The sequence below is a fragment of the Arachis ipaensis genome, chromosome B07, assembly GCF_000816755.2.
Source record: "Arachis ipaensis cultivar K30076 chromosome B07, Araip1.1, whole genome shotgun sequence".
NCBI classification, from domain to species: domain Eukaryota; kingdom Viridiplantae; phylum Streptophyta; class Magnoliopsida; order Fabales; family Fabaceae; genus Arachis; species Arachis ipaensis.
In genome coordinates, this window is record NC_029791.2 from 103,315,749 (window position 1) to 103,338,249 (window position 22,501).

Sequence of the window (22,501 nt, forward strand, 5' to 3'; positions counted from 1 at the left end):
GTTTTTAAACTTTTAATAATTACACTTTAAACCCCAAGTTTGTAAGTATTTATTTATAACCGAACATTTTTAGAAAAATATCAATTAACTCTCACATATTTTAATATTTATAAAAGTAACTCATAATTTTTAATAAATATCCGTTCATCTCTGAGCTCTTACTTTTTACTCAAAATACTTCAAAACTTATATATTTACAAAATAAATCTCAACTTTTATGAAAATATAATTTCATTCTCAAAATAATAATAATGTTATGTTGGTGAGAAACACAACTCTTAAAACCCAAAATTCCTTTACTAAAATCTGTTCGAAAATATATATGATTTTAAATCTGTTGTCGAGCTTTATGGTTACCGATTTTTCACCTTTTTTCAGTTAATCTCTCGGCCATCAAACCTCAACAATTTTTCTCAATAATTTTTATTCACAACAGTCCCAAAATCATCAAAATAACCCCAGCTAGACTATTCTTCATGGCCAAACCACAATTCACAAGAAAGGACAATAATTCAACAAAATTTCATCGTAAAATTAATCAAATTCAACCAATAATCAACCAAACCAACAATCACTTATCACATTAACATTAATCGGTGAAAAATTACCAAACTCTACCTCCGTACGAAATCACAATAACCAAAGCTCCAGAGAAAGCTCTTGAATGAGAAATTGAAAACGAAAACATCGAAAATCGGCTACTCCCTCCAACTCCTCAATTTGGCCGAGACATGTAAGGGGAACAACGGCTTATCCGTTAATTTATCCCAAACAAAAGTGACATCAACGTGAAGAGGAGAAAGATATGAACACTTTAATCAGTTCGGATTTTTTACGAGAGTTACGGATCTCAAAAAATCAAGCTCGAAAGGTTTTTGGTATCATGTTTCTCGTTCTTCTCACTGATGGCATCCTTTCTCTTTTTTTCTTTAGTGATTCTATTAAAGAGATGCAAATGATGATGATTAATGGTGATCATGATGACTAATATGATTTGGTGACACATGGGGGTTGGATGTTGCGTTTTTGGGCTGCTAAGTCAGCGATTCAAATTATAAATATCTTAAACGGATAATTATAAAAGCTGGATATATTAAAACACAAGTAATAAATGACATTTGTAACTTAATGATAACAGGTATATAATGGAGCATTAGCAACTCTAAACTCATCAAAGAGTACTGATATTTATTTATATTAGCGAATATCGAACTTGATAATGATAATAATATTAATAATAATATCTAAACTCTATTATAATTATACCATGTAAAATAAATTAATAACATAATAATAAAATTATATTATCATTTATTTTACTTCAAAAATTGGAATCGATTTGTCAAAATAAAACTAATTACTGAAAATAACATTTTTCAAAAAACATTGTGTTGGCATAAAAAATTGGGTTGTTACATAAGGTTTGATAGTGTCATTGATATATCTGAAGATTCTTCTTAGTTGAGCTCTCTGTCCATATGTTAAAGATTCATTGTATAAAAGTCCTCAACCTTATTCCATCAATGAATCATTTTATACTGTTAACTCTACAAATCTCTGATAACAAGAGTGTAGTTCCATTAGACATTTGTCTTTAAGTTCAAAGAACACCACAAGTTCTTAACACAACTCATGTTACATCATTTGTTAATGACAACTTTTTTGATAGAGCTAACTACAGTTTTAACCCAACATAATTCCATCAAGAACCTCTTCATTTTCCTTTTATTCATAATGAGAAGCAGCCTAATTTTTCGCTTGATTTTGATAAGACTAGATGTCATTCTGTTACGAGGACGCACCCCCTTTCTCATGATGATTATTCTTTCGCTATTGGCAATGACATATCGAACTTAATCAATGGTTTTGTTCCTGCACATAACCCCAACCCACCGAATGAATTTCCTCCTCCTCCCCCTCTCTATCCCATCTGTTCTCAATTGCTTCTCCAGTTGTATATTCAATAGTTAAGGTGCTATCTCCTTTTCAATCTAAACATTATGCATTGGTATGGTTTTCTATCTAGTTATCCATTTATATATTTTGAATTCATTTGTTCATATTGATTTTTTTTTGCTAAATTTTGACTTAATCATGTTCGTATAATTCCAGCTTCTTCCTGCCATGTTTGCCGTTAGAACATTCCCTATAAAATTGGATTTGTAAATGTTATCAACTAACTGGTTCATCTATAAGGATAAAGCTTCGATGGCATGATAGTAGGCCCAACGAAATATTTCTTACAAAAAGATGGCAAAAATTTTGTAGGAATCTTAAGCTAGTGGAAAGCAGTGTCTTGCATTGTAGTGTGTTATCCATAGATGAGATTGCAATGTCAATTAATATTATATATCTTTGAATTTTATTAGAAGTTGATGTATCTTTTTTTTTTTGTAACTATTTGGAGATGTTTATTTTGTTTCTTATCAATGTCTAGATAGTCAATAGTTTTTCTCCAATTGGATATGTTATTTACTTTCTATCCATGTAATGCAGTTTCATGTTAGTTTAGCTGTTGTATTAATTAGATCTAACAATGTGTTTTTTTAGCTACCTATGTTGTTCATTATATCTTTTGGTACTTATTAATATTAATATTTAATATTTAATTAATATATTTTAATCATTCAACATGTTGTTAATCATGAATTTCAATTCAATATATTATCGATTTTTTTTCGATCACTTCTGCATCACTTTCTTTGTTTATTATATAAAGTTGTAAATTAACAATAGGGATTGTGTTCAGGTTGTCTTTGTTGCTTTTGTTGCCTGTCTTTCTTTATTTATGTCGCTCCACTGTATGGTGTTGAGCTCGCTTGTTAAAAAAAAGTTGTAAATTTTTTTCATGTCAATTACTTTTAAATATGATATAATCCAGGTATTAGTGAATTATACAAAGCTTGATTTGGTATGGTTTTAATTTTTTTGTCTGCTAAATTCTATTTATCCTGACTTTTATTAATTTAGTTTCCAAGATAATTATTTTCAATATATATAGGAGTAATATATTTGTAGTTTTGTTTAAACTTCTTTGACTATGATTTTTAAATATCAGGTAAAGCTTTCTGTCTTAGATATGATCCTGTAAACAAGTTAATTATCATAAATGTTAGTTAAATAGGTTAGGGAACCAATTTTCTATTTAGAATTAGTTATAAATTAATTAAAATTGAATTCCATTTTCATTTTACTATTCAAATTTTCTATTAAAAATTATATACAACGGATTTTACTATTTTTTGTATGCATCAGTTATATCTTAAATGTAATTTCTTTTTATGGAGCCAATGAATCTGTTCTTGATTGTTTACATTTTCAATAAATTTTGATTTTTTTCCGCCTTATAATGCATAGCTATCATTATTTTTTTTACAAGTTGAATATATCTTTCTTATTAGCTGTCTGCTACACTCAATTGTATGCTTTTTCATGCATACTAATGTTGTATTTTTTAATTTTCAGAGATAGAGTATATCTTTTGTTGTCCTATAATAATACATTTATCTATTACTTATGTGGTGCGATCATATTTTTTCTCCTGGATGTTATCCTTTTTTATCCTTATCAACTGTAACAATTTAAGTTCTTTTCTTTCTTTTTTTTCATGCTATGATTAATGTATATCTTATTCTTATTAGAAAAGTAATGTCATTTTGCTATAGTGACCAACTATGTCATAAATGGTCATGTGTTCAGAGGTTTGATTCCCTAATTTTCACTGTTAATGTGACATTTATTAGATGTGTCACATTGTTTTTATTTTTTTATCTTTGTATCTTTGTCAAATATATTTTTTATTGATGTCAAAGTGTAGTAGTTGTATCTATAAATAATCTCATTTCCTACTCCAGTTGGTCCATAGCTGATGTAGAACTTATTCTTATTTTTTGAATATTGTTTACTTTACACTTCGTGATTTCATCATTTATGGCAACTTCCATTCATATGCTTCAAGATCTTGATGTGTTCTCTGACCAGCAGAATTGGCAAATCAAAGTTAGAGTGGTTAAGATATGGTCATTATATGCTATTGAAGATAAATCCAGGAAACCAATGCTTGAGTTCATTATTATGGACCAACTAGTAATTGATATTATTGTTTTTATAAATTTTTTTTATTTATGTAAGATAATTTCAACAACATTTAGAACAAGTCATTCTAAGCTTTCTGTTGACATATTTTAAGGTCATCAAATCCAGTGCTCCATTAGGAACTCTATAGAAGGCTTTTTGAGAATGACATTATTGAGGGAAGACTGTACTCCATATCAAGCTTTTTCTTTGCTGTTAATGATAAAAAAAACATTAGCCCACTACTCATTCTCTTCGTATATATTTTAAGAGTGAGACTCATTTATGCCATGTGAAGGATATTAATTTTACTACTAATATGTTTTATTTTGTGCCAAATGAACTGATTCTCTCTCAATAGAATCCACAATTCCACTTGATAGGTAACTCATTCTGTCATATTTGTTAACTTAATTTCCTTAATATTCTTTAGTTTAATACATTATATGTTTTAGTAGATTACATTTTTTTTTATATTTAAATTCTAAATGTAGATGTTACACTACAAAAATAATCACTTTTAGCGGCCATTTATTTTACTTTTAGCGGCAATAAAAATAGCTGCTAATACATTTACCGGCAATTAGACATTAGTCGTCTTATGCTTCGCCCCTAAAAGGTTTTAGTGGCAATTATAACATTTTCCGGTAAAGACCATTTTAATGGCCGCAAAAAGTATATAACTTTTAGGGGCAATTTTCTTGGCAATTTATATAGCCACTAAAAGTAATTCAAAGATGGAAACATTGTTCACTTTTAGTTGCCATTACTATTGCCGCTAAAATCCATTTTACCGGCAATTTATATGGCCACTAAAAAAAATTCTAAAATTATAATATTATTCACTTTTAGCTGCCATTACTATTGCCGCTAAAATCTTAAATTTTTTTTAATTATACTCACTCTTTTAGAAATAACAATCTATCCTTTTTTTTTAAATTTCAAATTATTTTTACCAACAATTATTATTATTATACATAATACAAATATACTAAAATTAATTACTACAAAATAAAATATTTCATTAAATTCAAAATATTTATACACAAATTTCTCTTGAAAAATAATAAAGAATAATACAAATTTTTACTATAGTTACAATCTACATACAACCAGTCCATTAACCATTATACTATAGTTACAATCTAACTGCATCATCCAAAACATATATGAGAGAATCAAAATAATTGTGACAGCAAAAAGTAAAATTCATCTTTGTTTCTGTTTGCTGCTTTTTTCCTAAGCCTCTGCAAAATTAAGCTCCTCTAGGCTGTTGTTCTCTGATTAAAGGAAAAAAATTTACCAAACAATAGCACTAGTTTTTAAATAATGAACTATGATTTGATACCTACCTGCCAGTGCCTCAATTATGTGGAGAACCCCAGCAAGCCCAAGTTGACACTTTCTAATGACCAACACTTTGAGAGAGCATGATGGGTTTACTAGAAGAGAACATAGAGTATTTCTGCCCTGTATCCATTAGAGATATTTAAACAACATGAATGACAATAAAACTTAACTGGTTGTGTTACACAAATAAATTAGTAAAATGGGCATAGTAGTACCTGTAGCTAAAACTATAGAAAATGCAAACTTGTGTTAACAGTAAAGAAATGTTAAGAAGTTAGAGTCTGTGCTGAATGACAAAGCAATCAATAAAATGGATAACACATGCTTTAAAAGAATATTAGCAAATGAAATCCATGATTGCAGTCAAACGAACCTCAGGCAGAATAGGATTTCCTTCCAGGTTCAGCTCAAGGATGGAACAAAACAAAGTAACATTGATATTTGAAACAAAGTTTGATGTGAGCCCACAATATGATAGATCAAGTTTCACAAACTCTTCAGCCCCTTTCAGCAATTGTTCTGCTAATTGCATTACCCCTTCCTGCAGAATGACAACAAAACCAGTCAGGAGAGCATGTAAGGTATGTAGGATAGAACAAACAAGAATGGTATTGAGAATAAAATGAATGCATGGCAATTACAGATTTTACTCATTGTTCCGATACTGGTACCTCCAAGAATTAGTCCTGGTAAACTCAAGGTACCTGCAAGCTGGCAAAGGGCATCAACTACTAGTTTGCCTAGTTTTAGACCACTGAGATTCAGCTCCGAAAACCTACAGTGGGCATATTTAGTTTAAATTTGCAAATGACCTAAAAAAGGTTATGTAACAATGCTATATTGAGCTTGATGGTTCCATTGGTATTATTGACTATACATACCTTTTCAAAGTGGAAAGCTTGGACAAAAGATTAACTATAGTATTTCCAGAGACATGGCTGTTATGTCCTGTTAAATGTTTAAATGTAGAATACTCGTTAAAATATGAAATTTACCTACATCAGTGAGTGGAAAACAAATCACAAATTCATTACACCTATACAGAGATAAGCAAGTACAGATGTAGATTCCAGTGCATTAGCAATCTTGTGTTAATAGTGCAACAATCTTCTGCCATATTTTTAGCACCTGACTCATCTTCTATTGAGTTCTTCAGCTTATCAATTAAAAATGTCAACCTCCTACAAAGGCAACCTAGAATTAGATGTGTCAAAAGCATGAGATTATTACCACTTTTCCCCCATGACTTTATCTCTTATTTTGATGAAAAAAAAAATTACTGGTAGATTTTCTTATATGGATATTACTATATCAATCATTTTTACCTATAGCTTTCAGTATATGCATTTAATGCTTCTCTCCACTTTTGAGCAGAATCCAAAACATTGCCAATATTGATTTTTACCAATGCTTGACCCTGTAATCATTACTAAGAAAGCATAAGAATCAACAAGCAACATCCCAATCATGTATAAACTATAAAGTGGCAATAAACACACGTTATATTAGTGATCATAGAATAACAAAATAAGCATTGATGGGGTTTTAACAGGAAATGTCAGAACAAAAAGACTACATTAGGAAGGAAGTAAAAACAGAAAGTAGTCCGTCTCATTAATATTACACACATACACCAACATAACATGCATAAGGAATATGTACACTAAGACTCTGTGTGGTGAAATTTCAGTCAATTGAACGTTAGAGAGATAATAGCAATGAGTTTTATATAATTAGTTTCTTCTTTTTATCCATAAATGTAAAAGGAAAAAAGAAAAAAAGAGAAAGACTCAATTAGTAAACCTTATAAGTTAAATTCTACAAAAATAATCCTTATACATAAATTCTATCCAAATTGATTATGGACTAGTTCTCTAGTTTTGAATAAGCTCTAAATTGGTTCAGAATCAGTCCATCTAATTTTTAACCAACTAAGAATTGGTTATCCACTTTCTGAACTTGCATCCAAGTATAGGGAATTCATGATGTTAATGTTAGTTGTGCTTATTTGTGTGCAAAATAAAGCAATTCATAAATTTAGGCATGCAAAGATTGGAAGAACATGAATGATACAAGGAGAACACAGTTTTTTCTTCTTACCAATGGCATCATAAACAACATCAAATTTTTCTGACAAGTCTTTAAAGTTCTCCTTTGTGTAGTCAACAGCTAAATCAGCTCCCAAGCTTTTCAGCAGCTCTAACTTTCTGGTGTTGAGAAATGGCAGCAACACTTGAAGACCCAAAAACTTGCTTAGCTAGCTCTTATTAATCATTGACGGTACACATAAAGTGTAACATTTTAGTGTGTAAACCTTCTTATAGCATTAATATAGACTTCTATTGACTTCCTCTCATGCTAAAAATCTGAATCCATGAACATATTTTCTCCCAAGATAGTTAGTTGAGTAATTTAAAGACAATGAAACTAACAGTGATGATATTCTAAAAACCACAGAATTAGAAAATGTAGCATCAGCATCTCACTCCTTGCTAACAATCACTACTGCAAATAGACTCTCAAACATTTTTATATTCTGAGCAATAATGCAAACATAATCTTAATGAAACTCTGCAGAAAGCATTTCAAACACTTAAACCAAAATCGAAATATAAATCGGAGCAAGAAAACAAGAACCGCGGATCAAGCAAGCAAAAATGGAGAAAACAGAGCAAACAAAAAATTAGGATCTGAAACACTTAAAAAACACTTCGATTTTAGCTTGAGCTGCCAGATTCATTAGGATCAAGCAAGCAAATCGAGCAAAAGTAATAACACAGAGAGAATCACAGGCTTCTAAATATTCAAACCAAAATCGAAAAAATAAATAGAAAAGACCTTCCGGCGACGACGATCGTGTGCGTCTTCACGGAAGAACGGCGGCGATGCAAACGGCGGAGGTGTGGCGTTGCGACAAGAGCAGCAACAACAGTGGCTGAAAGGCCTTGATGATGTAGATTTGAGACGAAAAAACGATGAGAGCGATGCGGATCTAAGGTGGATCGGATGAAAACGAGATCCAAGGAGTAGGATGATGGACGACAGTTGTCGGCGATGGCAACTGCTATGGCAGTGGTGATCGGCGATGGAGGGAAGTTACGCAAGTTAACCCAGGCCAGTGGCGATATTCTTCTTTCCTTTTCAGTTTTTCTTTCTCTCTACGTTTTCCAATTTGATTTAGGGATGAGATTAAAAAAAAAGTAGTAATAAAAGTTTACCGACAATAATAGTAATGGCCACTATAATAATTTAAAAAAATAAAATTAAAAGTAAAAAAGTATAATAATTTTCTGGCAATAGTAATAATGGCCACTATAATATATAATAATAATGGCAAATGTATAATTTCCGTAAAAACATAACATAAATTAAGAAATTAACGGCCATTATGTTATTGCCATTAAAAGTTTGTCGGTAAAACATATTTTTCTTGTAGTGTTATAGGTCTTATTACTTTCAAAGGGGACATAGTTAAATTCGCTAAAAATAGCAAGAAGTCAATCTATATTGTTTTAGAGCTTGATGACATGTGGTAAGTTCTTTTTATTTTCTCTTATTCAATAGTGTTGCATTCCATCTTTTTATTTTGTACCCAGTTTAATTATGTGTCTTTAATTTTCAGGAAAAAGGATACCATTAGATGCACTCTTTGGAAGGAGTTTTCTACTCAATTGGTTTAGTACATACAGGATAATTCAACTTTTGAATGCATTTTAATTATTTAGTTTGCAAAGTTCAATTTTTTAAGAGTATGTAATATTTTGGTGTTACCTTTTAAAAAGTTATTTTCAACATTAATATGTTTTAATGGATATTATCACCATTATCACCATATGTATATATTATAAATTTTTTTATATTCGTATCAGGTGCTATGGGTGTATCAAACACCAATTATAATTTTTTATTTACATTAATTCTGACTTTAAGGAACTGAAGGATTTTCGACAGAGGTAAATTATTATTATTCAACATGTATCAACTGCATTATATAATTTTTTTTACTTCTTTATTTCAGTATTTTCAAATGTAGTTTTTATTTATTTTTAGTTTTATTATGTGCAATGATCAGCCAAGAAAGGCATTAACTTAGATTCCTTTTCACACCGCATACTATATCGAGGATGACTTGCTAAATAAAACTCCTTACAAGCCTATTTGTAAGATTAAGGAATTAATTGATGTATGTTATTACGAATTTCTTAGATAGCTTGCTTATTAATTTTTGCTTGATACTTTAATTAATGGACTTATATTTTTTTTAGGGTGAATTTTATTGTACTATTAGTACGATTATTTCTGTTGAAAATAAGAATGGATAGTGGTATAAGGGTTGCAAATTGTGCTATCATGCTTTGAAAGAGAATGAGAATTTTTATTATTGCATGTTTTGTGATTCCTTCCCAAACACTCATGTCCCCATGTCTTAACAAAACTGCGTTATTCACTTTTTATCAAACATAATTTATCATATTTAAGTAGATGTATTCATGCTAATTGATTAAGCTTTTCCATCCAGATTTTGTGTTCAGGTCAGGATATGTGATGATACTGATAATGCAGCATTTGTCATATATGACAAAGAAGTTTCTTGCTATCTTGGCACTTCTGCTTCAGATCTGTGTACTACTCATCTATCTAAGGTTTTATTATTTACATTTTTATGTTTTATGCGTCAACTATTGATTTCTTTTCACAATATAATTCATTTTATTGTATTTTTGTTTTTTTCACGTCTTTAAGGGATTTTCTAAAGATGATATTCCATATGAAAGTAATTCATTTAGAGAGAAGAAATTTTTGTTTAAAATTTCTGTAAAGTTGGATGACATTAATGCTTTTTAATCATGTAAGATCACAGTTCTCAAGCTATGTGAAGATTTGCAATTAATAACCTTATTTACATCTAAATACAAGATTTTTTTATGTATATCTTTTAATTTGTTTTCATTTGTTATCTTTAAGTTGTTGATGATCATTTTTAATTATTTTTTTCATGTCAGAAAAATATGGCTATGGAGAACTCTGAAATATAGAGTGCTCAATCTGAATTTGATGTAACTCCTATAGTAAGTGTAGTTGTATAGTTATTTTTTATATTTTAAATTTGTTCTTATCAAATATGTGTCTGATTATATTTCCATTTTTGTAGGACAATAGCTCCCAGTCATGTGAAATCATAAATCTTGATTCTACTTAAGACATTGTCACTCCTAAGCGTTCTATAACATCGTTAGAGTGTTCAAAAAATCTATATGAAGTGTTTTCCGATCTGAATAACTCTTCATGCTCTAAATCCAGAAGAATTACAAAGGAGCCTACTATCTCTGTCAGCAAAGAGCATGTTGAGCATATTCAAAAATCTCTCTTGTTTTAGCCGTTTGTATTGTAGTTAATTTCCATTCAATAAATGTATGTTTTTAGGTTTTACTTTGAATAAAACATATATGTGGTTCTATCACTATGCTAATTTAGCATGGCTTTATAGTAGTTAAGTTCTTTAGGCATGTGTGCAATGTTGCCTTTTTTTTCATTTGATATTACATGTAGGTTGTCAATATTCTAATCCACTTTGAAGCATTAATGATAAATTAGATGTTCCTTTATATTTCTGTATTAAATTGATATTCTGTTGTTAATACTCTTCACATACATATATCTATTATTAGTTATCTACATCTATTAGATTTAATTCTAATTTTTCATAGCAGAAAAAATTAATGCTCGATATAAATGTATCTTAAACTTCGTAGTAATATTTTTTATTTGTGTCCTTACCTTATTATTAAATGTATGGCATTTTTTTATCATGTCTATGTTAATAGATGTTGTAGTTGATAATCAATGTTTCTTTGTGATTTTTGTATATTATTTCATTTGGTGAAGTTTCTTTTTCACGTATAGTTTAGTCTACCTTCAATTATTACTTTAGTTGTCATGTAAATGCAATTTCCTTCATCATGTACGGTTTCAAAAAAATAAAAATATGCAGAAAGTCCCCTTTATAATCGTACAGAGTTATTTTATGCCTAACATTATACATTTTTACTTATCATCAGAGGTTACTTTAGGCATAATATTTTTTTGTCTGTGTTATTCTTTATTAAATAGATATTTTAATAATGGGCCGAACCGTTTGGACCAGACCTAAACTGGACCCAAAGGCCCAACATGTAAATTATGAAATTCAGCCTCCTTCCCTTATTCATTTGGGAATCATGCTGAATAGAGAGAAGGGAGCTCAAGGAACCCTAACTTCATTGTTTCCAAAGATTCAATTCATCATATCTCTCAATCCGGGACTCCGATTGCTACACCATTTAAGGCCATGCGACCACCACGTCGAGCTCTTCAAAACATCCAAACAAAGCGTTAAGAAGTTTGAATTTTCTCACCTAGCTCCTCTTCTTTTCAATTTTGAAATTTTGGTTTGTGGGTATTGAGGATTATGGTGTTTTGATGTTTTAGGATCAAACTAGCTTGAGAAAATTATTGGGTTTTGTCCAATTAATCTGTGGGTAGGTAAGAAAACTATTAAACCTTTGTGAATTGTTAAAATTGGTAATCATATGTTGATTATAGTGAAATTGTGTAGTATTAGATTAAATTGTATGAATTGGAGTTAAAATTGGTGGGTGTTGGATGCTTGATTTGAGCGTTAGAAGTTGGGAATTCACTTGGTAAGAAGTTAGAGGCTTGGAGCTTCTGGAAGGGGGAATTTGGAGGTGTTTTTGAGTTAGGGAGGAATCGGTCAAGGTAATGATGTAAATTATTGAATGAATTTGTATGTTAGCATGTTATGGTATGAATGGGAAGTGTGTGATTGTGATTTGAGACATAAGGTGTTGGTTTAGGTTGTGAAATAATGGATTTTGAATTGAGGTTTTGGAAAGATTTGAGGTTTGGTGTTTTTGAGTAAGAACTGACATAGTGGGGACGCCCACACACTCAAAACTGTTTTTCAGATGTAAGCATATTGAAATACATTTAAAAGTCACACTGCATGTGGCCAGGCTGTAAGACTTATATGCACACTGTATGCATCTAGAAAGCCATATCTGGGACTTATTCCCGGATAATGTCAGGAGCAGGTAGGCAACTGACACATGAGCTCATGGCCTGCGATAAGAATAGACATGCATCATACTTATTTGTGCATATTTTTTTGTGAGTGTGTTTCTTGTGATAGTGGGTGTGCTAAATGACTGTTTGAATTTTGTGTTCTATAATTGTTGAATTGGATTGTCCCTTGTTGACTATTATTACTGACCAAGTATATATAAAATGAACTAAACTTCTAATCTCGATCCTACTAAGAACTCTCCAGTTCTTATCCCCTATTTCCACCCCCTTTCAGCTACAGGTGCGAAAGTTTAGTACAGAGATACAAGAGCATAGAAGATTATATTCACGAGTTGAGTTGTTAGAATTTATTTTCCCCTCATCGTTTATTGTTTTTAGTTTTTGAGGGGTAGGATTTGTTTTTGAGAATTTTGGAATAAGTCTATGTATTAATGCTATGTGAATATATATATATATATATATTGTGGTTCAGTGGTTTAAAATAAAGGATTTTCGTTTTCTTAATTAAAAGTTTCGGTTCGTATTCACAAAGGTTCAATATTAAATGAGTATAGTATAAAATTAAAAGAGTAGAGGTAGATGACACCCGAACTTTTAGTGCGATCATGAGGTGCTAAAAGTTAGGGTGTTACAATATTAACATTCATGCGTACGTATGACCCTTGTTTTGATGAAAAGTATAATTTTTAAAATTTCAACCATTACTCAAGATTTCTAAACCTCTTTAACACCTGTTTAGGATTTGTTAGTGAGTTTTAGAATTTTGAAACAAGGGTGAATATGTTGAATGAGTCAAGGGGATGTTGAGAAGGATTTGCTAAGTAATAACTAAGCAATAAGGCAATGATAAAGTGGTATAAGCAGTGATTGATAAAGATGATGATATAATAATGAAATGTGATTGAATGAGGTATGAATTGGTGGTGATAATGATATTAATAAATGAGGAAGTAAAAATCTATTTGGCTTGAATATTTGAAATTATCTAAGATATGAGTTTTTCTGGGTATACACAATGGCTTGCTACCACATGCTCCAAGTTGAGATTTGATACTCTATTGACTCTCTGTTACAAGATGTTACTAGACACTTTAACTCCCCAGCTTCTCCTATGGGCATGTATATATATGCTATCCTTTCTATTCGATCTTTGTTATCCTTTTTATGCTTACTGAACGTGAGTGACGCGATTTTTCTGTTATGCTTTTGTTTAAAAGATTTGAAATGTAAACAAGTCCAATCCAAAATTACGAGTTTATTAGCACATACAGTTGATGAAAAAGATAGTATTTGCCGCTCAAACCTTGAGAATAAGTTTCCATCAATATCCTCCACTAATTGGAACACATTGCATACTAATATTACTAATAATTAAGAAGATTCAATAATTAGTTAGCCTTGTGATACCGTTCATATGCATTCCAAATTTAAAGGCGTCACCGTTCATACTACGGCACTACGCTATAACTATAGTATATCAACTAGTAATTTAACGGTTCAACCAATAATTTAATTACTCTAACCGGGTTGATTGCCGGTTGAGTTTTGATGCCTATGGATCTCATGCTGATTGTAATTCCAAGATAGAAAACGTTCTTGGAGCCATTTTTAAAGAAGCTGTATGTAGCTATGTTATGGTATATTTAATTTGTACCGTTGATATAGTTGTCAGTTGAAGTTGAACGATTTTTATTGTTGCTCGCAAAGAATCAAGGTATAGATAAATTTAGTGAAATACAACAACATAGTCGTCTAAGTTCTGTTTTTGGTTTGGTAAGGAGAATTACAACATATAGAGAGAGAGACTATGTCAATACCTGCTATTTAAGTTACAGAAGAAGCTCAAAAAGAAAGAAAACAGCATATAGTAACCATTTACAAAGCTGTTACATACAATAACAAGAATGGCCTCAGATTATATGCAATGATGCATGGTATTCTCCACTCAACAACACAACAAACCAAATTACCAAAGAGGCTAATTTAATAACTCAACGAGAAGGTTTTCCTTTTGATGAGAAGAATCTACTGAAGCCTCGCGCATGCTTCTCCGGTGTAGGCGTGGAAGAATCCGCCGGTGAGGAGGCTGATTTGGTTGGCCTGTGTCTTGCTTTGTGATGCTGCACCGGAGATCTCGCTAGAAGGCTCGACTCGTTGTCTGGGCTAAATAAGCTNTAGATGCAGAGCATTTAACTGCTTCTCAAGAAGAAATATAGTTTCCTGACACTCAGCTAGCTTCTCCGCCGCGGTTGCCAAATCTTTCTCCTGCATTAAACAAGGAATCCGTCTTGGAATTTTAACACCATAATATATATTTAGCAATATGGATTATGGCATGCAGCTTATTATGTTCTTGTTACCTGTGTCGACTTCATGCCACTATCAGCTGCTGAACTCTCAATCCTAACAGGCAAACATGAGAACTAGTTAGATATTATATTACTGTAAATTAGCTACATGAAACCGTGCTTTTCATCTAGAATTAAACACATATATACAACATAGACAACATAGGATGGTATCTAACCTTTGTAGTTGCTCCTCCAGCACCTTGCTTTTGGCCAATTCTGTTTCATGAGCCTTCTTTTCCTCTTGAAGCTTAGTCTCCAGGGTTTCTGTCTCAATTTGAAGACGGTTCAGCTTGGTTACAAGCTCTTGGGCACGTGCTTCAAGTGACTTGTACGACTCTGCCATGCACTTCAGCTGCGTCTCAGCCAAGCTGTTTGATTTAATAGCAGAAGCCAATTCTGATTTTACTTCTGCTAGAAGTTGCTCAGTCTCTAGCAATTGAGACTTTGTCATTTGTAGATTTTCAGCACACTGTGACAGATCAGTTACTAGTTTCCGATTCTCCTGTTTCAATTCTTCATATTCATCCTTGAGGCTCTTCGATGTAGAAACCACATTTCCATCATCAGGAACCTCAGGATCAGAACAAGGATTCAGAATAAGGGAAGAACCATTTTGATATCTATTTCCAGATGCATTGTCTTGAGCTAGCTTATTTTCAGGCAAAGCAATCTTATCTATACAATCAGGACTGTTATTTTCAGCTTCTGTACCCTTGTAGCCAAGGACATTAAATCTGAACTCACTTGCTTTAGTTAAAACACTGGACAGGCCAAGAACAAACTGGACCAAACTTGCATTGTTGCATAGAAGTTTATCGTAAGTAAAAGAGAATTCCTCAATCTTTTTACTCATTTCACTTCCATCGGACGATATGTCATGAAATGATATTGCTTCTTTGCCCAGTAACAACACAAAGTCGTGAATATGAGAAATTGCAGCTTCCAAATCTGAGTTTATCTGCACATATTCGTTGGAATAGTGGGATGAAGTCGCTTCTTTGTCCGTTTCTATTATGTGCTTAATATCTTGTATGATCTTCCCTACGTCTGCATCATTAGCAATGGACTCAAAAATTGATAATATTCTTGACCTAAGCTCTGATAGTAGCAACTCGTTGCTCTTTATATCATTGTTCTCTTCAGATGGAACATCTTTGCAAGAAACCTCATCTAAATTGGTGTCATTTGACAAACGAGCTAACTTCTCCACTTCTAGAAAGTCATCCATTAGTTCCAACTTCTTAGTAGCTTCAGATTTGATTGATTTTTCAGTGCTTTTTTCTTTAGGGAATTGGGACAGCCCGGAGACTGTTGCCGTAGACCAAGAGTCAGCACAGCTTCCTGTATCATCAATTCCATCTTCAGACATGGAGACCAAGCTTGGAGCATTGCTTGCATGGGACATCTGGGTGATGGATTTTGGGGATCCTTTCTGCTGATGCTGTGTTTCCCAACTCTGAAGTTTGCTTAGTGTTTTAGCACACATACTCCTTGATGCCTGCAATTCACTGTTACGTTTAGCCAAAACTTCTTTCAGCATCTTTGTTTCTTCTTCCATTGCCAATAAACGCCCCGTGAGAAATTCATTCTCTTTCTGGAATTTTTGTACATTCTCTAAGGAGAACTCAGTCAATGGGGACAAATACGGAGCAGCAGGTTTCACGGGAGACTTCCTTATTCGACTCTCTCTGTAATCATGGCCAAGGCCTTCAACTTCTAACTTCATCTGTGCCAGTGCAGCAGGGCCAGGTAACTTCTTCCGCACTAGACCACGTAACCTTTGGCACTCAGCCTCTAACTTAGCAATTTTCTTGACACCCTCTGCATGCTGCTTGTTAGCAGCTTCTGCTGATCTAATACTCATGTTCTTCTCTTCGTTGCGAATTTCAAGTTCCTTCGAAACAACATGGAGTTCATATTTAAGTGAATTAATCTCTCTCTCGCATGATTCTATGTTGCTCTTAAGATGCTCAATTTCAGCCTCAGCATGTGCTTTTTCTTGGCTCACTTTGATCAGCATGTTGGAGCGCTCCTGCAAGGACATTGAGAGTGCTCCATTTTCAGCACTAGCCCTGACAAGTTTCTCTTCAAAGTTAACTATCTTTGCCTCCAGTTCCCCCTTAATCCTGTCTAATTGCTTGGTTTTCGCCAGAGCAACTTCTTGTATTTTCTGTTCATGTTCTTCCTTAAGATTTCTTATCTGTCGCATACATTCCTTAAGAGCCCCATCTAAATGTGATGCGCAATCCTCGGCCGGAAGATTGAACGAGATGGTAAAATCATTTTAATCTTTATATTTATTTATACCTAAGACAGCTTCTTCAGCCACTTTAGCATGCTGTTTTACCATAGTTTCCTTGGTATTGATATCAGAGTTTGCTGCTGAGAGCTTTTCATTCATCTCCTTGATCTCATTCTCAAGTGTTCGAACTTTTCCCTCGTATGTTTTTACTTGATCTTCTAAACCAGTTAGATGGGAATATGATTCCACAGAGATTTGGACGTAGTTCACTTCCTTCCTGTCCTGTTTGCATAAGTGAAGAGAAAACAATAAGCAAGAAAAATCTATTAACTTCATCAATTTGTTGAATCAACAGTAGGAGAATACTGAAGTTATTTCAAGAAAACAACCTGATTGGCCTGATCAGAAGCATCGCCAGATTCCAATGGTTTGTCCACAGCCTTGCCAGATGATTTTTTCTTCCACGGCCACCGTCGGTCCATTGTTACAGCCTATAAAAAAGATATCCAGCATTATAATAATTCAACAGTTGGATGAGATTTTTAGCGCAGTTAACAATAATGAAAATTCGCAGTTATCTTGCCTTGCTACCAAAGGAATGATGATGCTATTCTATTCAATTCAATTCTCATTGAAGAAACGCCGTTCGCAATAATTAAACTAACCAAGCTTTAAGTAGGAATTTACAACAAAAGAAATAGGAAGGTGGTGGAGCTCAAGTGAAGTTTGTATTTTCACGTAAACGACGATCTATTTCCAAGCTAAGATCTATTATTATTTCTATTCTCTAACGCGATTATTATGAAAAAGAAAAAAAAAAAAAAGGGTTGTGCATTGCATACACTATATACTATTTTCTAAGAAGTGAAAATAGTAAAGGCCTAGAACATAGCACAGTGCAAGGTGCCATCAATTTTTACATTAATAATAATAATCAGAGGAAAACAAAACGAAATCCAGAACTAAGAAAGAGAATAATGCAGCAAGGGAAGGAAGAGTAAGGGGAAAAATGAAAGAAGAGTGAATGAAAATAAACTTACCGGGGAAAAAAAAAAAAAAAGAAATGAAAGTTAAAAAGGATAATGCGTATGGAGAGGATAGTAGCAGCTTCTACAATGGTTAAAGGTGGCAGTAACAGTGCCGGAGCAGCGATAGTGGTGGTGGTGGCTAAGCTAATAAGCTAAGATATCAGTATCTCTAGAAAGCTAAGACGTTCAAGGAAGCTCCAAAAACTCATCCCTTAGCTTTTTGAATTTTTCTTCTTTCTCTCTAATAAATAAATAACTCATCCATTATTCTTGTTTCTTAAGCTTTTATTACAAATGACTTTATTATCTTATTCTTAAGCAAATTTTCGGAGGTGAAAACTGAAAGTGGTTATTGGTAGATTTACTTAATTAACCTTTTGGAAGCATGGAACAGAAAGAGAGTCCGAACCAACTCCTAATCGATTGTGTCAGAATCAAGCAAGCATCTTAGCTGTATCCGATGTTGATGAGAAAAGAAAATCCATACATTGTTCTTATTTAACTTACCTTTCATAAATACTGTTATATAATAATAGTCGTGGTAGTGTCTTTAGTATTATTTTAATTTTAAGTGGCATTTAAGACAAAAGTGTGATTATTACGACTTTGGACCACAATGGCAGCAATTCTAGTCTCTACAGCTCACTAATTTGGTGTGTAGTTGCATGAGACTTGACTTGGCGGCTTTCCAAGCACAGTGCCATACTCACTGCATGATTCCATCTCTGCCACTGCCATAGGGTTACCCTTCATGCCTCTTATAATCTACTCCTGTTAAATATTTCAATTCATGGCAATTTTGACTTTTTATATTTCAGGACAAGTTTTCTCTCTTTGTAATATTCTTTCCCATAAATGCCTTTAAGCTGCCAATTATAATAATATTTATTTATGGGGTTAAATCACAAATATATGGAAATAACAATACTATATTATTGTTGAAACCTTTAATGCATGACACACTTTAGTATTATGCCAAATAATGTACACTTTTAGACCTTGGATTCCTATTGGCTACTTGTTGTGTAAAGAGTAGTGTTGTGCATGTGATTATCAGAGACTATTCTTTTATTTATTTAAGCAATTTTTATCATTATAATTGATGTGCAATTTAAATACTTAATGGTAAATAACAGTATTTTTGAAAACAAAAATACTATGTATACACAAAACATCAATTAACAAATTAGTTATCATGTATTTGAATATAAATATATATAATTTAATTTATTTTTATTATATATTTTATATTTTAATATATATTTTATAATTTTTTTTTCTTTTTACATATATTAAAATATGTCTACTAAAGTAAATTTTTTAAGGTTGCGACAATTTTATTAGTGGTAAAGATATATTTAACCAAAATACACATTGCCATGCATTTTTCCTTTCAAAAAACAATGACTTACTTATGAAAGCCTTCATATATATAATTGATAGCAATGTTGTCTCTTATTCTAAATAGAATAATTAATAATTTAAAAATTTATAGCTAACTTTTATAGGCACGTTATGTTAAGAGTTAGATTGCTTGGTTGGCGTTGTTTCCTCAAGAAGGGGGTATTTTGACTCTATACATCTTATGTAACGACGGTTTCCAGTAGTGGCTAAACAGTCCACATTACAACATAATAATTATGACCTTACAGCTTTTTCAATTAATTTAAATGGTCGTTGACTGGTTACCTAGAAAGTACATTTAAAAAAATAATTAATTATCCTATTAGTTCTTATAATTTTACTAAATTTATAATTAAATTTTTGTTTTTTTATTTTAAATTTTTATATTTTTAATTAAATTTTTATACGATTTTTATTTTTATAATGAGGGAAAGGCCTATAGAAAAGAAACACGTGTGAATGAGTGAGTTAGTAAAAGTACTCATTGGATGCCCCTCGGTCGGTCCTCCCCTTCTTTTTTCTTTTGCCAGCACTACCCACCTCACTACGCTGCTCCCCCTCCCCTCCCCCTTTTTTTTCGCTTTTTCCAAATGCTAACAACGACAACAACAATCAACAATAACCACCCATTCACAACTTGTACTTCCATTGTTTCTAGCCACAGGTGGGGGTACTCATGTTACGGCTCATATTTTATTTTATTTCGGTGAAGATTATAACTACATTTATGAACAAAATTTACGTTGCAAATGATATTTTATTTCCGTATTTTAAAAAAATTAACTTTTTTTCTTATTAAAAGATCAAATATTCTCTGCATACAAATCATTCTTCGATACAATTTTACATAAATTTTTTTAACTTAATTCACCTCAGGCGCTACTATCTAACAAACTTTTCAATCAACGCGCGAATATATAATTGCCTCTTTTAAAAGAATTTTATTTTCGTTTTCGAATTTTCTCAGCGTTTTCGATCTACGTTCTTTTCTATCTCTGCGTTTTCTGTGTTTTTCTTTGTTCGTTCTCTGCTTCTCTTTCTTTGTTTTTTGCGATTTTCTTCGTTTTTTACGTTTTTGAAATCAAACTCTAAAATCAGTTTTGAATAATTATCTCATTGTTGAAGATAATGAATGATTCAAGTTCATATTGTCATCAATTGAACTAGAGCGAAGTGGATTATTGTCTTGAATCCAATCAAGTGGCTGAGGTGTGGTTCAATTTCAGTTAATATTTTCATTAGTAGTTTATGATTCTGTAGGTGAATAATGTTGTTTTTATTTGTGAAAATTGTTGTTCATCATTAATGGTTTGAATTGAATGTAATGTAGGAGTTCTGCATTAAAGAAAATATTTTTGTGTATTTGCAGTAAATTTCGGTGTAAAACTAAGATATTTATATGTATTATTTAAGAATTTTTGGTATATGTATACTGATAGTTCTGCATAATTCAAAACTCTTATTCTCCATCCTCCTCATCTTCTACTGCTTCTTCTTTTTCATCATCGTCATTTTTTTTTCTTACTAATTTTTTTTGTTTTACCTTCTCAAGTTTCTTCTTGTTTTACTCTCTTAACAATAATAAAACAAAAAAATCAAACAAAGAAGAAGAAAAAACATATAATGCTACAAAATTACTTGGAAAATGATGAATCTCCATTCATCCAACTAAAAGAAAGAAAGAAAAAGAAAAAAAAAAAAGAAGAAGAAAATGCAGCATTAAAGAAAATATTTTTGTGTATATGCAGCACATACATTTCGGTGTAAAACTAAGATATTTATGTGTATTGTTTAAGAATTTTTGGTGTGTTTATACTGATAAGTTCTGCATAATTCAAAACGCTTTCTCTTTCTCCTCCTCATCTTCTGCTGCTTCTTCTTTTTCATCATCATCACCATTTTCTTCTTCTTGTTTTTTATTCATCTTTTTCTTTTTGTTTTATCTTCTCAAGTTTCTTCTTGTTTTATTCACTTAACAAGAATAAAAACAAAAAAAAATCAAACAAAGAAAAAGAAGAAACATATAATACTACAAAATTACTTGGAAGATGATGAACTTACATTCATTCAACTAAAAGAAAGAAAGAAATAAGGAAAAAAAAGAAGAAAAAAATATAGCATTAAAGAAAATATTTTTGTGTATCTGCAGCAAATTTTGGTGTAAAGCGAAGATATTTATGTGTATTAAGAATTTTCGATATTTTTGTACTAGCATAATTCAAAACTTTTCCTCTTCCTCCTTCTCATCTTCTGCTTCTTCTTCTTCTTCTTTTTTTTCTTATTCAACTTTTCTTTTTTATTTTACCTTCTTAAGTTTCTTCTTATTTTACTCTCTTAACAAGAATTAAAAAAATCAAACAAATAATAAGAAGAAATACATAATACTGCAAATTTACTTGGAAGAGGATGAACTTCCATTCATTTAACTAAAAGAAAGAAAAAAATAAGGAAAAAAAGAAGAAAAAATACAGTATTAAAGGAAATATTTTTTGTGTATTTGCAGCAAATTTCGGTGTAAAATGAAGATATTAATGTGTATTGTTTAAGAATTTTCAGTATTTTTATATCATAAGTTCTGCATAATTCAAAACTCTTTCTCTTCCTCCTCCTCATCTTTTGTTGCTTCTTCTTCTTTAGCTTCTTATTTCATTTTCTCATAATTCTTTTCGAATTTAGTTTCGAAACTTCCTTCACTTTTCAAGACGATTTTGAGAGATTTTGATCCTTGTTTGAATTTTGAGTGTTGCAGTTTTGATTGAGAGAGAAGAACCATTTATTATAATAGTTTTTGCAGCGCGTGTTTATATGCAATCTAAACTGAGAGTTATTTTTGTTGAGTTTGGGTTAACTTGTATGAACTTAAATGCTAAAAAAATTTGTATGTGTAACAAGCCTTTTAAAAGATATTCTACACGTTAGCATTATCCATTTTTGATATTATACAATATTTTTTTCACGTAATTTTAGTA

General features: G+C 31.6%; 1 protein-coding gene and 1 long non-coding RNA gene across 2 annotated transcripts in view; both read right to left on the reverse strand.

Annotated features, from left to right (window-relative positions):
- Positions 1 to 18,428, reverse strand: part of LOC107609944 (filament-like plant protein 4) — a 23,592-nt gene extending 5,164 nt beyond the window's left edge. The window contains exons 1-6 of the mRNA XM_016312010.2: positions 18,141 to 18,428; positions 17,490 to 17,591; positions 15,035 to 17,382; positions 14,868 to 14,910; positions 14,683 to 14,790; positions 9,364 to 9,370 (exon numbers count right to left, since the gene is read on the reverse strand). Of these exons, the coding sequence (XP_016167496.2) occupies positions 9,364 to 9,370; positions 14,683 to 14,790; positions 14,868 to 14,910; positions 15,035 to 17,067 (2,191 nt within the window). The 5' untranslated portion in view covers positions 17,068 to 17,382; positions 17,490 to 17,591; positions 18,141 to 18,428. The remainder of the gene's footprint in view (positions 1 to 9,363; positions 9,371 to 14,682; positions 14,791 to 14,867; positions 14,911 to 15,034; positions 17,383 to 17,489; positions 17,592 to 18,140) is intronic.
- LOC110264305 lies at positions 5,493 to 5,946 on the reverse strand. Its single transcript, XR_002350229.1, has 2 exons — positions 5,798 to 5,946; positions 5,493 to 5,544 (listed from the first exon to the last, which is right to left on the reverse strand). It is a non-coding gene; the product is annotated as an uncharacterized LOC110264305 (long non-coding RNA).